Source organism: Ceratotherium simum, unplaced genomic scaffold (genome assembly GCF_057802395.1).
Source record: "Ceratotherium simum simum isolate JZ-2026a unplaced genomic scaffold, ASM5780239v1 HiC_scaffold_45, whole genome shotgun sequence".
Taxonomy (NCBI): Eukaryota; Metazoa; Chordata; class Mammalia; order Perissodactyla; family Rhinocerotidae; genus Ceratotherium; species Ceratotherium simum.
Window position 1 is genome coordinate 200,744 of NW_028261261.1, and position 16,916 is coordinate 217,659.

Consider the following 16,916-nt stretch of genomic DNA (forward strand, 5'->3'; position numbering starts at 1 on the left):
CCCTACTTTTCAGAGGAGCAAACTGAGGCTCAGAGAGATTTGGTGACACTCCCAGGACACACAGCTGGCAGGGGGCAGAGTCACCACTGTGCTGAGGAGGGAGTGGCCACTCACCTAGTAAACTGCTGGTCCACGACCTGGTGGGATGTGTCTAAGGCCGAGTAGTTGACCATGAAGGTGGTGAAGCTAGAGATGTTCCTCCTCAGGAAAGCTGGTGCGATGGACTCTGTCAGCTTCTCCATCATGCCTGTCTGGAGGGCCCGCATCCTGCAGGCCTCATTGAAATTCACGGTGGACTCATCCTCACACTGAGGGAGAGGAAGAGGTACATACACTCAATGACATCATGGTGAACCAGCGGGAGGATTGAGGTGACTTTCTACCCTCCTGTGTAGCTGGTGGGAAGGAGTGAGGGTCCAGATTCCTTTGGGAGTAGGACCGTGGAGCAGTCTAATGAGAAAACCCTGGGGGGTTCCAGGGGAGACTCAGATTTGAGTCTGCATTCTAGTAGTGCCTTGGTCCTCTCAGAGTCCAGGGTATGAAGACCCCTCTGCACCCACACTCACCTCAGACCAGCCCTCTTCATTGATGGACTGGTGCACCTGTGTCCTCTCCAGGGAGATGGCGAACTGGAAACCATCTACCAGCTCCTCAACCATCACTTGGGTGCAGCTCTGCAGTGACAGTGCCCAGAAGTCAGGCCAGCAGGCATCAGGGGCCTGCCTGGACTTCGCCACAGAGGGAAACCCCACCACAGTTCAGGCACAGAGGGGCATCTGCATAGTCTCCATCAGGGAAGGAATGTGATGACACCTCGACTGCCTGGGATTCACATGTGGGTAGAAGAGCTTGGTCCCCAGCACTCACCTTCCTCTCCTGCAGCCAAGATCTTCAATATGAACATGACACACCACCAGATCTCCCACCATTTAGCTACCTGCTGCTGCTCAGGGTGGTTCCTCCTCATACTACCTTCTCTAACTCCACCTCACACACACACACACACACACACACACACACACAATGAGGGTCAAGGTGTGTGGGGCTGTGCATTTGGGATCACAGTTGTTGCCTGACGTAGAGTGGCCTGCCCTGGGCTACGCTGTTACCTGATGGTTCCTCCTGCCAAAAGGCCACAGACATTCAAGGTGAGGGCTGAGCCAATGTCTAAAGCGACTTAACATGCTCTCATTCTTGGCTTTCCAGGGGCCAGAGCCTCGGAAAGTCACGGGACAACACGAGAACATCCTGCTGTGTCGAGTGTCTCCACTCAAATGAACTGGACAGGAGGCTGTGATTACAATGTGGGTGCCTGGTAACCAGAGTTCTAAGTTCTGTTGGGGGCTGTCACCAAGGAAGTGAGGTCACTTCAAGGTTCTATTACTTGGCCCCTTCCTTCAATCAGACACACCCAAAGCCCCCGCTAGGCTGTTGGCTGCTCTCCCTCCTTGCCCATGTCATCTCCATCTCTGTACACAAATATCCATCACCACCCTCTCCACAGCTCCTTGGGAGTGGAACCAGTGGCCAGCTTTGAGGAGACAGAGCTGAAGTCACACCTCTTTTATCCTACCAGTTCTGTGTCCTGGAAAAGCCACTGTGCCTCTCAAGATCTCCCCAGTCTCCCAACCTGCATAATGGGGATGGTGCTAAAAGCAGCTTTCTAGGATCATCGTCAGGTGTATATGAGATAATACCTACGACACCTGTGGATTGGTGTCTCATGTGTCTAATGCTGAACCTCCCATCTATGTCAGTTCCATCTGTGCAGCCTCCAGAAAACCCCACTCCATACTTCTTGTCACACATCATTGGCATGAATTTGGTCTGGTCACTCTTATCTGCAAGAGGGGTTAGGAATTTTAGTTTGTTGAATTGCCACCCAAAATAAAACTGATTCTCTGTTCTCAATATTAAGGGAGAAGGTGAACAGTGGAAACTACCCATGCTCTCTCCCTACACTAACCTTCAAGTTGAAGGGGAGGAGATGAGCTTTTCAGATGAATCAAGCATGTATTTACCTACCACAGGCTCTCTTCTCTTGTTGTTTATTCATCCACAGAGAACAAGAAGTCTTGCTTCCAAACCAGAATGTATGAGACGTCCACTGCCCTCTGTTCCCAGCAGAATGACCAGAACCAATTTGTTGGCTTTTATTTGCCTGGCCCTTGTAAGTAGATCTGAGAACATTCTATGTCCTTCATAGAGTGGGTCTGGGAGGGTCTGAGGTTGTAGAGAATTGTAGGCAAATAGCAGGCTCCTGAAAAACTGAGTCAAATTTGAATCTCTGTAATTCAAAGAAGGAGAGTGACATCAGCATCATGGTGGAATAAGACACCTCCTGTTTTTCTACTCCTGCACTAACAATGCTTTGGCATCCATCCATAGACAAAAGTGCCTTTGTGGGAGAAGTGGGATCTAGCACCATATGCCAAGGGACCCAGAGGGAGTCTCACCCACCCATGTATCTGGTAATAGACAGACAGACCTCGGTCCCAGCTCTGGACCCTGCAGTGGCCCATGAACCAGCTCAGGTTCCTTTCAGCTGCTGCATGGAAACCCCTGAAAACACTGTCTTAGATCATGACACACAGAGGAGAGGGCCTTTGTGGAAGTCCAGGTTTCAAGAAGAGAAGTTCCAGCCCTCTGTTGCAGCACAAAAATATGAGTCTGGATGTGTTGAAGAGTTTGGAGGCATTGGCAGATAGGTACTCTTAGAGGGCTTTAAAGGATGTGGATCCTGTAACTGCACTGAGCACTCCATCAAGAAGTCTCCCATGACTTGTGGGGTATGCCTCACCCATGGATCTCCCCAGCTGGCCCTTAGGCACCCCCAGTGCTCTGCGTGCCTCACATACACACACCTCCACCCTAGGGCTTCTTCCTTGTGTATGCTCCCAACAGTGTTGGTTAGAGTGAATTTTGGAGAACAGCTAGTGAGCACGTGCAGAAACTTGGTCCAAATCCTCAGGCCAGAGAGAGACCACAAACTTGAGGTTTCACACAACCTCTGGAATACAAAAGGGAGGCTGTCAGCGCCCAGCCTATTACATCACAGCATCAAGAGAATGCATACAGGCTGGAGAATTCTGCCATTAATGAACAAATTAAAAATGCTGAGATTATATTGGTATAACACATTAAAATACAAATGTATTATTGAAACATATATTATCTTTAAAAAAATGACATTTCAAATGTTGGAAAAATTAAGTTTGAGAAACCTTGTAGGTGGTCAGTAAACATCTGTCCCTCCCTTCCTCTCCAGAGCAGCCGTATGTATATGTGTAAATACACACACACACATATATATATATAACCCCTATAAGTTATATATATAGAGAGACGCATATGTGCATGTGTGTCCACAAACACTCATAAATATATATAATGCGTGTACCTATGTATATTGTATACATGTATGTATACATGATAGAATACTCACATGCATATGTGTGTATCTCTACAATTTCACCTTCAATAAGGTAAATTTCCGGTTTGTATTGACTCTAAATAACTCTGCATTTTAACTGGTTAGGTTTGTTTCGGTTTGTTTTCCCCAAACTTTCTGGTTAGTCCTTTGGGCACTTCTCAATTGGATAACTGTTATGGTTTTCATTCGTTGTTGTGCTTTCATTTTCTCTTTTTAATAAACATATTTGTTGAAATATGACATACAATCAGAATAGAGCGCAAATCCAAGTGTAAAGATTGATAAGTTATCAAAAAGTGTACACATGTGTTAACATCACCCAGGCCAGCAAACAGAACATGACCAGTTCTATTTATAGTAGATTATACATGATATATATAATACATAATAAGCGCAGTAACCCAGAGTATTATTTCTCCTTTTCAGGAAGTAGCACACTGAATGGCAATGCATAAAGCAAATTTGGACATGATGTCGCCTCCTTCAAAAATATAGCTGGATTTGGAAGTTTAATTTTTTTTAGGAATACATGAGTTTAGTTCCAGAGAAAAAGAGGCTTGTAAATTTCCTTTCCTGTAATGACCTTGTAAGATTTTTGTAGCAAAGTTAAGCTATTCTCATAAAATGAATCAAAAAGTTTTTCCCATTTTTCCTGTTCTCTGGAAGAGCTAGATTCAATGTGTATTATTTCTCTCCTGAATGTTTGGTGGAATTTGCCAGCAGAGGTGTTAGCCATGATGAAATATGGGAATGTTTTACACTATGGATTCAGTTTCTTCTTTAGATATGGGACTATTCAGATTTCTCATTTCTTCTTGAGACAGTTTTGGTAACTTTCATTTTTTTGGCAATTTGTGAATTTCATCTAAATGTTCAAATGTATTGACATGTTATTTATAATGACACGTGTGTTGTCAGGGAAGGTCTGGGGTGAATATTCTGGGGGCAGAAGTCAAGCTCAACTCACGGGTCCCTGCAGCTTCAGGCACCTGGATGCTGGAGGGAGAGCTTGTTCTCATTGCAGGACCAGAGGCTGAATGCTTTTCTTTTTGCCCTCTGCTCTCCATTCACACCAGCTCAGGAGACCTTGTTCCTGGGCAAGTTGGCGTGCAGGCAACGCCCCATGTAAATTCTTCCAGGCCTGGTGGATATTTGGAAATATTTTTCTCAGATGTTCTCTTGAAACCACATGGACACATTTGTATAATATTCTCTCTTTATTTTCTCTTTGAATCAGTTTTGGTAATCACATTTTCAATTTTTAAACTGTACAAGGCTGTGTCTCTTAGACTCCTAAGTGTTTTCAGTTTTAACTCCTTGAAACTTCTCCCAGATGTTTCTGCCTTATGGTGATTCCTTCTTCATCGGAGCTCTGAAGCCCTTCCTAGCTCCCTGGTTGTTGATGGTGGCATATACACGAGTTTCATGGGGCAGAAGTTTAGGCAGTTTGATTGCCAGCCTTCTGCTGCACCTTTCTCAGCCCACAGACGCCGAGCTTCTCTGCTTGTCCCAGAGCCTTCAGTTGTAATTACTCTTCCTCCCCAGGGCTACCTCCAATCTCATGTTGATATTATTGCTGTTCTCTGAAGCATTTGATGATGTGTTCAAATGAACAAGCATTTTGGATCCTGAACCAAAGAACCATTTACAAAACGCACTCTGAATGTGATCTGCTTTTCCATTCATTAAACTTTTCTCATAAACTTAATCACTTTTCTCCATGTGTGTGGAATTCAGTAAGGATATTCCAGAGCCAAGGTGATGTTACTTGATTTAGATATAAATTCTAAGGCTTCAAGAGAGCTGTTGCCACAGATGGAATGAGTTGGCTGGGCATTCTTCCTTAATTAAGTGGTTGCATTGGATTTGAAGATAATTGTGGTTTGAGTCTTTTCCCTAAGGAGCCCCATCCCTCTCAGCAGGTTTCAGTACAAGAACTAGCAGTATGTTCTGGCCTTGGTTTTTGCCATTGAGAAAATCAACAGAAAACCCCATCTTTTACCCAACATATCTCTGGGAGTTGATCTCTATAATGTCCTGCACACTGAACAGAAGGCACTGGAGAGTTCCCTCATTTGGGTCTCAGGGCTGGGCAAAGACAACCCAAATTACACCTGTAGGAGAGAGAGCAAGTCTCTAGCAGTCCTTACTGACACAACATGTGCAATTTCTGCCCAGATGGAACACTGCTGGAACTGTACAAGTTTCCACAGGTAAGGGTGTGTGGTATGGGGAGACATGAAATCATGTCTACTTTGATGCCATTCTCAGGTGCCTGAAAAGGAAGAAAGGAGGAGACTGTGTTTATGCATCTCTCACTGGATGTAATCTCCAAGGACGAGTGTATAGAGTCTTAGTGATGTATGCACATTTCCTTTATTTGGCAGCCCTAAGCACTATGATTTCATCCATGTCCATTGATAACAAGGTTCCAGGGACCATCTGCTCTTGGCCAGATTGGGTCCCAAGCCTGAGTCAACAAGTCATTTGCATGAACATCATGTGCAGTGATGCAAATGAACTGCATCAGAGGAGGCAATGTCAGGAGTAAGGTGCAAGTGTCAGAAAGGGCCCATGTCACTCAGGGCTCAGACAAGAACATTCTAGCATCACAGCCTCCAAAGTGCAAGATAGGGAGGGACAGCCTCACACACCCAGGGCCCAGGGCAGCCACAGGACATTCTATGTGTGACCCATGCAGGGCTGCACACCAATCATGAGTGCAGAAACACCACAAGCCCATGAGGCCCTGCCTGGGGAAGCAAAAGTCATGCTGAATTTATAGGATTCCAAATCAGTAACTCAAGATTAATGCAGAAATAAAGTTGCATTTTTGATTTTCTAAAAATGGACAGCCTTTCCTTTTCCTCAGTTCTTTTAACCATGCTAATTCCGGGATCAATATGTTGTGATGATCCACTTCTGCACCCTCAACCTTGGTTTCCTCCATTATTAATGCTGTTGTGAGAAATTCCTCCCTTTCCTCACCCTAAAGCAGAGGATACTAGCTGGAAGGAACCCCTGTATTCACCATCACCAGAAACATCTATGACTATGACAAAGGTCACACACACCTCTATGGCCCTTGAGCAAAGGGGATTTTAGGGCAGTGAAACCATAGTTCTATATTATTCTGTAATGGCGGATACATATTACTATGCATTTGTCAAAACCCATAGAATGTACAACACAAAGAGTGACCCTAATTCGAACTATGGACTTTCATTAATTATAATGTATCTGGACTGGTTCAGGAATTATAACAAATGTACCACACTCAAGTTAATAATTTGTTGTTAATAATGTTACAGTAATAATGTTATATAAGTTATATAGATTACTAATGAGATGCTAATAATAGGAAAACTATGCTGGGAGGGATGAGGGGATATATAGGAACTCTCTATAATGTCCACTTAATTTTTCTGTAAACCTATAACTGTAAACCGTTATAAGAAATAAAATCTATTTTTTTAAACCATATTTTCCTATCTGGTAGCCTCTAGCTACATGTCACCATTGAGAATTTGAAATGTGGCTAGTCTAAATTGAGATGTGCTGTAAATGTAAAATACACTATGGGTTTCAAGGATTTTATATAAAAACATGAATGTATAATACCTCAGTGATAATTACATATTAACTACATGTTGAGATAATAATTCTTGGGAGATGTTGGGTTAAATAAAATATATTAAGATAAAAAAATGAAAGGCTTACATGGCTACTGACTTGGGAATTGCAAGATGCACCACCACACACACACACACAAGACTCTGGCTGAGGCAGGGGGTTCTAGGTTTTGCAACCACCTCATAAATGTATGGCCTCCCACACTCAAACCCTCCTCTCCTGACTTGGAGCAAGGCTATTGCTATGGGTTGAATTGTGTCTCCCAAAAGATATGTTGATGTTCTAATCCCTGGAACCTATGAATGTGACCTTATTTGGAAATAGGGTCTTTGCAGATGTGATCAAGTTAAGATGAGGTCCTTAGTGTGGACTGTAATCCAATATGACTGGTTGGAGAGGAAACAGCATTTGATGACGGAGGCAGAGATTGGACTGATTCAGCTGCAGCCAATGAACACTGATGATTAGTGGCCACCACCGCAAGCTGGGGGAGTCAAGGAAGGGCCTGCTGATACTTTGATATCAGATTTCTAGGCTTCAGAACTGGGAGAGATTGAATTTCTTTTGTTTTAAGTCACCCACTTTGTGCTATTTGGTTACAGCAGCCCTGAAAAGTCATACAAGTATAAATGGCAGAGCTCATGTCACACAGGAAACATAAAACAGAGGCAGAAAAAGGGGGATTTATTCTCTTCCTTCCATGTTGGAGTGATTTCTAGACAAACTGGTTGCTGTAGCAGAGGTCCCTGGTGTCACTGTGGTTTTTCTGGGGCCACAGGAGCTGGTGAAGCTGTTGGGCTTCTTTGAGGAGACAGAGATAATGGTATGCAGAGCCCTAACTATTATGCTGGAAATTACGGAGATATTTGTGATTCAAGAGTCCTTAACTGGGGAAAAGGCCATCACAAGGTGATTGGAATCAGGTCCGACTTGTCCCTCCCCACTGATGTCTGAGAACAATGGGACCTTGTCCAATTCATGATGAACCAAAGAAGACCTTCCATGTAACCTTATTTATAATATTGAAAATTTTCCAAACTCTTAAGTGTCTATTGATAGGATGCTGGTTAAAGATATTATAATAAATTTCAATTAAGTAATCTAGTCATTAAAAATCAAATCAGAGTCTATTTTGGAGCAAAAACTAAGTTTAGCTATTATAGGATACCAACGTTGTGAAATGAAATTTTTATGTTTATATACATAAGAGGAATATTGGCTGGAAGACAAAGCACCAAAATATTAATAGGGAATATCTTTGAAAGATGAACTTACAGTTGACTCAGTTTTCATTTTTGTCTCTCTTTGCTTACCTGATTTTCTACTAAAATGATCATGCAATTTTGGTAATAAGGAAAATTGTGTATTGTTTTACATGACTAGACCATAATCGCTGAAGATTCTAATGAAACAGGTGGGAGAAATAAGGGATCAGGTGTGTCTCTGACTTTTGTCAGGAAACAGCGCTCAAATCTCTGGCTACAAGAGGAGTGCTGCTTTTCTAGGGTAAGGGCTTAAACAGCTTATTCCCTCTCCAAAGAGAAAATTATCTAACGTGTAGTTCAAGCCTGCAGATAAACTGCGGAACCTAAAAACAGTTGTCTTCAGATCACTGTTATAATCTCCATCTTCTTTTAGTCTGCTAAGCTGCAGCATCGCTTTATCCATCCTATGTCATCCATGCACCCTTGTTGTTGATGTTAGTGGTGGTGGTTGTGTGTGTGTGTACGTGTTTGTGTCAAGGTAAAGGTGAGGGGAGGGAAAAGGTCAAGGAAATAATAATGGCAAAGATTGCATCATAAAATTGAGACTTCACAAGTACTAGCCACCAGTCTTAATCTTACATGCACCTTAAAATTCTATGTCATTAAAATGTGGCACTGGTGACAATCCCAACTAAATAAGAATACACCTCTCACTGTTGACTCTGTTTCACTCTTGAGTTTCTGTCCAACTTTTGTGTTTTGCTTTTTTTTTTTGTGTGGCAATATTTTAGTTTCTAAAGAATAAAACTCCTAGGAAACAGTCCCTTAATAAACATCAAATCTGATTCCCAAGGGCCAATTATCCACTCTTATAATGGTCTCTCCACCATCAAAAATGTGAAAGGCCATTGGCTAGAATGGAAGTCTTGGAGTTATGCCAGTGGCACACTGTATTTCCCTAATTGAACTTCTGCACCTGGTTTGGCCGAAACTAAGAGACAGTACTGAACTCTGCAATGTGCAGGATGGCAAAAAAGGTCAGCCCCAGGCCGACTCCAAGACCCAGAGGGCATTTGTGGATGCCAGCTATTAACCTAAATTATCTTTGTTCCCTCTCAGGACTCTACTGCTTTCTTGCTTTCATTGAGATTCAAAAGTTTTCAACCCAAGGTTTGTTGATGGTGAAGGAAGTGGTTAGTACCTCTTGCATTTCTACAGCACTGGGTTTTCAACACAGTCCCTGTGTGTGATTTTGTGTTATCCTACAACCATTTGGAGGTAAGAAAGACAAACATTGTCCTCAACCTCTTTCCGATGGAGAAAGTGTGGCACAGAAATGGTAAGTGAACTTCTTAAGTAATGAAGAGAATATCACACAGAGAATGGAGGCCAATGCTATTTGATCTACAGTTAGACAAATGTATTTGAACCTCTGCTCCCATAGATCACAACAGATGACCTTGGGGGAGTATGGAACCTCTCTAGGTTGCTTCTTCCTCAACTTGAAATGGGAATGATAATCTTTAGAGGATACGACTATTTTGAGGAAATGCAATAAAATAAATAGAACATCTGCACAACATGTCGTGGGATGCCTTATGTGTGATAAATGCTTAGTAATGATAGACGTTATTTTAATCAAAGCTACATTTAACTAGATTCTTAATTGCAAAATGAGATAAGGCAAAATGATTCACTTCCTTGTTAATAAATAACTTTCTTAGAAAATAATGCAAAATGGCATTGTCAATTGTTTCCATTATGTAAAAATAATGACCCTTCAAGTGCTTCTGATACTCATTCTTTATAACCATAAGAGAGGAATCTCATTGTTTCCTCACTTCCTGGGGCCATAGAGGTGAAGCTACAATAGGTAAAATTTTTGCAATATTTTGCAGAATATATATGGCTCTTTTGTCTACTTGAATATACTTCTTTTTTTCCCTAAAAATAACACCTTAATCAAATGAGCATGTATAGGTTTTCATTGGAATGTAAATCTACGATATTTGCATTTGAGTATTACATTACTCGCTAAAATGGAAGCTGATTTAGATTCAGAAAGGATATGGATTTATAGCTGTTAAGGAAGATAAGAGGGTACAAAATATTTGTACATAATTTGAAAATTACATGGAATCTAAAGACCAGAATTATCCATCAGTAGTTTCTCCTGGGAAAACCTAAAATGAGACCCCATTATAACTGCTGTTGTGTGTCCACAATGATGCGCGTGCACATTGAAGCAGTGTGCTGTAATAGCCCCTGTGAATATATTTCCCTAGTATGCCAGACTCTATCCGTCCTGCAATCTTCTAGCTGGGAGACCACGGGCAAGTGACTTCTCTTCTTTGAATCTCATTTTCCTGGTCAGTAAAATGGCCTTAAGAGTTACTGTATGAGGGCCGGCCCTGTGGCTTAGCCGTTGAGTGTGTGCGCTCCACTACTGGCGGCTGGGGTTCGGATCCCGGCGCACACCAACGCACCGCTTGTCCAGCCATGCTGAGGCCGTGACCCGCATACAGCAACTAGAAGGATGTGCTACTATGACATACAACTATCTACTGGGGCTTTGGGGGAAGAAAAGGAGGAAGGATTGGAAATAGATGTTAGCTCAGAGCCGGTCTTCCTCAGCAAAAAGAGGACGATTAGCATGGATGTTAGCTCAGGGCTGAACTTCCTCAAAAAAAAAAAAAAAGAGTTACTGTACGAAGAGGCCTGCTTCAATGGTTAAGTAAGATAACTCCACTAAACTGTTCCAAGGTGACTGCAGATTATTGTCTGACCCATTCCTCCCATCTTGGCCTGTTTCCCATCATGGAGGACCCATGAGTGTGAGAGGAGCCAACGAGGGAGATTGATCTGGAAGTCCTGGTGAATCTGAACTTCAGAAGATGAAGCAGAAAAGGGGAACCTGAGACTGTCAGGGCTCCAGGGAGTGGGCAATATGGAAGAGCCAAGAGGGCTTTATACAATGTTATAAACCAATTTTACCACAATAAAAATAAATAAATAAAGGAAAAGAAAGGAGCTGATGATTCATAGTTCATGGGAGAATCTCAATGCAGCTTTCATACTCAACTTTCATAACTGTGAGAGAAATTCCCACATACACACATGAACTTACATACAAAAGTCACTTCTTTGCTTAGACGGACCACAAAAATTTTCCATTGCATTTCTGAATCCTGGTTCAATATATAGAGGGGGAAAAACCCACTGATCACCAAGTCTGCTTCCTTGTAGACACTAGGCTTTATGTACTCAAAACAGTTAGAATAACTCATTGCGCACATGGAATGCGGAAATTGCCTGAGGAGGGGCAGAAGAAGCAGAAAGAACATCCCAGCTGTGACTCGCCAGTTTGAGGCAAAGCCCCTAGTCAGTGGTGGGCGGAGGAGCAGAGCTGGAAGGAGACCTGCAGTGTAGCCCTCTGCAGGGAGAGTTTACCCCTGTGCAGAGTACATGTTGCATCTAAAATTGCTCGGCCATTCAAGCCCATAGAAAGATTTGTTATTCATCAGAACTAGGGCATTGTCAGAAGCAATATATGTCGGCTCAGATCTCCCCTCAGAGTTGCTATGGATCAGAGTTGCTTCTGGTCTCCTCTTTCTGTCACTCTGAGTCCAAGCCCACCTGGTCACTGCTCTCAGTAAGGAGCTCAGTGGTCTTTCCTGCCCTGGGGCTCTGCATCTGGCACCTTGTGCCCTGGTAAAAACAAAAGTTAAAAGCATGTTTGAGCAACATCTTCCATCACAGTTGCCAGTGATTTCATCAGGGCTGGGAGTCAGCAAGGCTCTGGGAACTACCCCATCCTGAGACTGGATTCTTTCTTCCCCAGGCAAATATTCTGTTTCTTGCAATTAACTGAGAGATGTTGCATCCATCAGAACACAGCATCAGAAAGAGTCAGTACTGCGATCAGCAAAAACAGCCCAGCAGGATTCCTGTGATGCCCAGGGAGGAGGTCACTGACCAGGCCTTGGGTAACCCTCAAGGGTACTTTATGGCACACATCTCCAGCCTCACCCTTAGGTCTATTTGACCATTGTCTGAAGAACTGGTCTCACTTACAGTCCAGGAAATGGATATCCATTATCCCAGTTCATATCAGTTTGGCAAGTGATAAAATAAAGCCTAAATTCACATAAATTTACCCCAACCTATTCCTTAGACCTATGTCCTGTGCCACACTCAATGACCAGTTTATTACTCAGTGGACTCCGGCACTGTTTTCCTATTTCTCTGCTAATCATTAAGGCAAACATTTGCAAGGGTTCTTAGTATTTAAATATTCCTCTCCTTCAAATCACGTTCTTTTCTCAACTCACTTCAATCGGGTTTTGCCCACTATGTCACTCAATCTGTTCTCGTTAAGGACAATCAGCAACTTACATGAAGCCCAATACAATTGTCATTTTTTATCCTTATTTTATTTCACCACACAGCAGCATTTGACCCAGCTGATGGCTTGATCCTTAGGACACTCATTTCTAAGTGTTTTACTTTTTCTAATTTCTCTCTGTTGTTCCTACTTCGTGTGTATCTCTCACTTGATCTCCTGTATGGTAGCCTCTTTACTTTATTCACCTTTAAATGCTTGGTTCTTTTCTTTCATGGATCTTCTTTTGTTCTCTGTTTAAGAATATTTTTTAATATGCCTCAAACAATGAAGATATTTGCTGTCTTCTGAAGTTTTGTTGTTTTACCTTCTACTCTTAGATCTAAAATCCAGTGTGAAATGATTTTATCTACCTTGTGAAGTAGGAATTAAGCTTCATTTTTAATACAAACATCTAGTTGGTGGAGCACTACTGATTAAAAAGACTGTCCTCTGTCTACTTCTCTGCAGTGGCATCTTTGACATAAATCAGAGTTCCATATGTCAGCATGTCTCTTTATGGACTCTATACTCTGTTCCACATTTCTATCTTTGCACAATGCCATACAGTCTTAATTGCTGTAGCTTTATGGTAAGTCTTGATATCTGGCAGTGTATAGCCTCCAAATTTCTTCTTTAAAAACACCTGGAGAGTGACATCAGCAATGTGGCAGAGTAAGCTGTTCCCTTTGTCTCTCTCCCTCCAAACTGCAATTAAATGGACATTCATTGATCAGTGGAGGATATGGACACAGCACATCAGGTTGCCTGAGAGACCTACACAGCTATACATCAGAAGAGGGATGGACTACCCCCAGGGAGGTGGTGGAGATAGGTGAGCACTCTACGCCCCCCCCAGCATCCCTGTACATGCATGCAACTGCTCTCCCAGCTGGAGCACCCATAGCACTGCTGCAGCCCCGAGGGTGGGCTCACACCTCAGCGTGACTGCGGGAACACCTGACAGCATCCGTGAGCCCCCAAGTGATTGCTGCTTTCCCATCCAGTGGGAGAGCCCACAGTGCTGCTGTGGTCCCAGGGAGTAGCCCAGGCTCAGAGCCAGTGGGGAGGCCCTGCCTGCCAACCCCAACAGCTGGTGCAACCTAGGAGGAGATGGCGGCAGATTTGTGCACCTGGGTGAATGAGCTCCCAGCTGCCACAAATGCCCATAGTACTGCTGCAGCCCTGAAGTGGGGAGTTCATCTTGGCAGGACTGCGGGAGCAGCCAGCAGCAGCCCTGAGCCCCCATGAGATCACTTTGCCATTTGGTGGGAGAGCCCACACGGCTGCTACAATCTCAAGGAGTGGCCCAGACTCGGACAGGCACAACTTCCAGGGGTTACAACAAGCTCAGAATACATAGCTTCCCCCACGGGCAGCAGGTGGAATCTGTGACCAGACACTATCACTATGCGAAGGCACAAATCCACCCCATCAAAGAGTATGAAGAAATATATTAATACTCCAGATCAGAAGGAAAAAGACAAACACCCGCAAATCAATCCTGAAGGCACAGAAATCTACAATCGAAATGACAGAGAATTCAAAATAGCTACCAAAAAAAAAAAAAAAACCTCGAGTTACAAGAGAACTCAGAATGACGGTTCAATGAAATCAGGAACAAAATTAATGACCAGAGGGAATTCTTCACAAAAGAGAATGAAACTATAAACAAAAATCAATCAGAAATGTTGGAGATCAAAAACACAGTGAATGAGATACAGAAAAATCTGGAGTCCTTAAGTAACAGAGCTGATAATTTGGAGGATAGAATTAGCAATCTATAGGATAGGAATATAGAAATCTTCAGATGTAGGAGGAAAGAGAACTAAGAATAAAAAGAAATGAAGAAATTCTCTGGGAAATATCCAACTCAATTAGGAAATGCAACATAAGGATTATAGATATTGCAGAGGGAGAAGTGAGGGAGAAAGGACCAGAGAGCTTGTTCAAAGAAATACTAGCTGAGAACTTCCTAAACCTGGGGAAGGAGCTGGAATTACAAGTAAAAGAAGCTAATAGAACACCTAATTACATCTATGTAAAAAGACCTTCTCCATTAGTAAAACTGGCAAAATCCAATGACAAAGAAAAAATATTAAGGGCAGTAAGGCAGAAGAAAATAACCTACAAAGGAATTGCTATCAGGCTTTCAGTGGATTTCTCAGCAGAAACCTTACAGGCTAGGAGAGCATGGAATGACATATTCAAAATTCTGAAAGACAAAAGCTTTCAGCCAAGAATACTATATCCAGCAAAAATATCCTTCCAATATGATGGAGAAATAAAAACTTTTCCAGATAAACAAAAGCTGAGGGCATTCATTGCCACAAAATCCCCTGCAAGATATGATCAAGAAGGTCCTCATACCTGAAAAAAAAAGAAAGGGTTTACAAAGCCTTGAGCAAGGAGATAAATAGGCAGACAAAATCAGAAAATTGCAACTCTCTATCAGAACAGATCAGCAAATAATTAATTATAACTTTAAAGATAAAGGGAAGAAAAACATCAAAAATAAATATAATCACTTCATTTTAACCACAAACTCACAATACAAAATGGAATAAGTTGTGACAACAATAACTTAGAAGGGGAAGAGGGAATGGGTGGAACCTGATTAGACTAATGGAATAAGAGGCTATCAGAAAATGGACCGACTCATCTACGAGAACTTTTACACAAACCTCACGGTAACCACTAAACAAAAATCAGACAGAGACACAAACGATAAATAAAGAGAAAACCATCATAGAGAAACACCAAACTGAATTGGTATTCCGAAATACACAGGACGAAAAACAACGGAAATACAAAGCAGCTGGAAAACAAGTGATAAAATGGCAGCATTAAGCCCTCATATATGAATAATCACTCTAAATGTAAATGGATTGAATTCCCCAGTCGAAAGACACAGAATGGCTGGATGGATTAAAAAACAAGATCCAACAATACGCTGCCTCCAGGAAACATTTCTGAGCTCTAAAAACAAATGCAAGCTTAGAGCAATGGGATGGAAGATGATACTCCAAGCTAATGGCAAACAAAAGAAAGCAGGTGTTGCCATACTTATGTCAGACAATGTAGACTTCAAGATAAAGAACACAAAGAGAGACAAAGAGGATCGGTCTGTAATGATAATAGGGACACTCCACCAAGAGGAAATAACACTTATAAGTATATATGCACCTAACACAGGAGCACCAAAGGAGATAAGGCAATTATTAATTGACCTAAAAGAAGATATTAACAGCAACACAATAATAATGGGGGACCTTAACACCCCTCTTTCATCAATGGATAGATCAAACAGACAGAATGTCAGCAAGGAGATAATGGAACTAAATGAAAAACCAGACCAGATGGACTTAACAGATATATATATAGAACACTCCATCAAAAATCAGCAGAATACACATTCTTCTCAAGTGCACATGGAACATTCTCAAAGATAGACCATATGTTGGGAAACAAGACAAGCCTTAATAAATTTAAGAAGATTGAAATCACAGAAAGCATCTTTTCTGACCATTATGCTATGAAACTAGAAATCAACTACGAGAAAAATCTAGGAAGTGACAAACACGTGGAGACTAAAGAACATGCTACTGAACAACCAATGGATCATTGAAGAAGCTACAGAAGAAATCAAAAAAATCTGAGGACAAATTAAAATGAAAGTACACCATACCAACTCATATGGGATGCAACAAAAGTGGTCTTAAGAGGGAAATTCATAGCAATACAGGCCCACCTTAACAACCATGAAAAATCGCAAATAAGCAATCTTAAACTACACCTAACAGAACTAGAAAAAGAAGAACAAACAAATCCCAAAGTCAACAGAATGAGGGAAATAATAAAAATTAGAGCAGAAATAAATGAAATTGAAAAAACAACAACAAACAAATGGTAGAAAGGCTCAACAAAACTAAGATCTGGTTCTTTGAGAATATTAACAAAACTGACAACTCTTAGCCAGACTCACTAAAAAAAACAAAACAAAACAAAACAGAGAGAAGGCTCAAATAAATAAAATCAGAAATGAAAGAGGAGAAATTACAACAGATACCACAGAAATACAAAGGATCATAAGAGAATACTATGAAAAACTATATGCCAACACATTGGACAATCTAGAAGAAATGGATAAATTCTTAGACTCATACAACCTCCCAAAACTGAATCAAGGGCCGGCCCTGTGGCTTGGTGGTTAAGTGCGCGCGCTGCGATGCTGGTGGCCCGGGTTTGGATCCCGGGTGCGCAT

General features: G+C 42.0%; 2 protein-coding genes across 3 annotated transcripts in view; one reads left to right on the forward strand and one right to left on the reverse strand.

The window, feature by feature from the left end:
- Positions 1 to 6,903, forward strand: part of LOC147911236 (tubby-related protein 4-like) — a 46,674-nt gene extending 39,771 nt beyond the window's left edge. Inside the window, exons 7-11 of one of the 2 annotated variants that reach the window (XM_087428396.1) lie at positions 14 to 371; positions 618 to 835; positions 1,207 to 1,304; positions 2,063 to 2,170; positions 3,860 to 5,141. The gene's annotated coding sequence lies outside the window, so the exon portion shown is untranslated. Of the gene's footprint in view, positions 1 to 13; positions 372 to 617; positions 836 to 1,206; positions 1,305 to 2,062; positions 2,171 to 3,859; positions 5,142 to 5,704 lie in introns of those variants that run through there. The other variant, XM_087428397.1, reaches the window with a different exon arrangement.
- LOC147911238 (ral guanine nucleotide dissociation stimulator-like) lies at positions 111 to 967 on the reverse strand. Its single transcript, XM_087428393.1, has 3 exons — positions 938 to 967; positions 567 to 674; positions 111 to 308 (listed from the first exon to the last, which is right to left on the reverse strand). Exons 1-3 carry the CDS (start codon positions 965 to 967, stop codon positions 111 to 113), a joined length of 336 nt encoding a protein of 111 aa, XP_087284519.1.
- Positions 6,904 to 16,916: the final 10,013 nt, after the last annotated feature.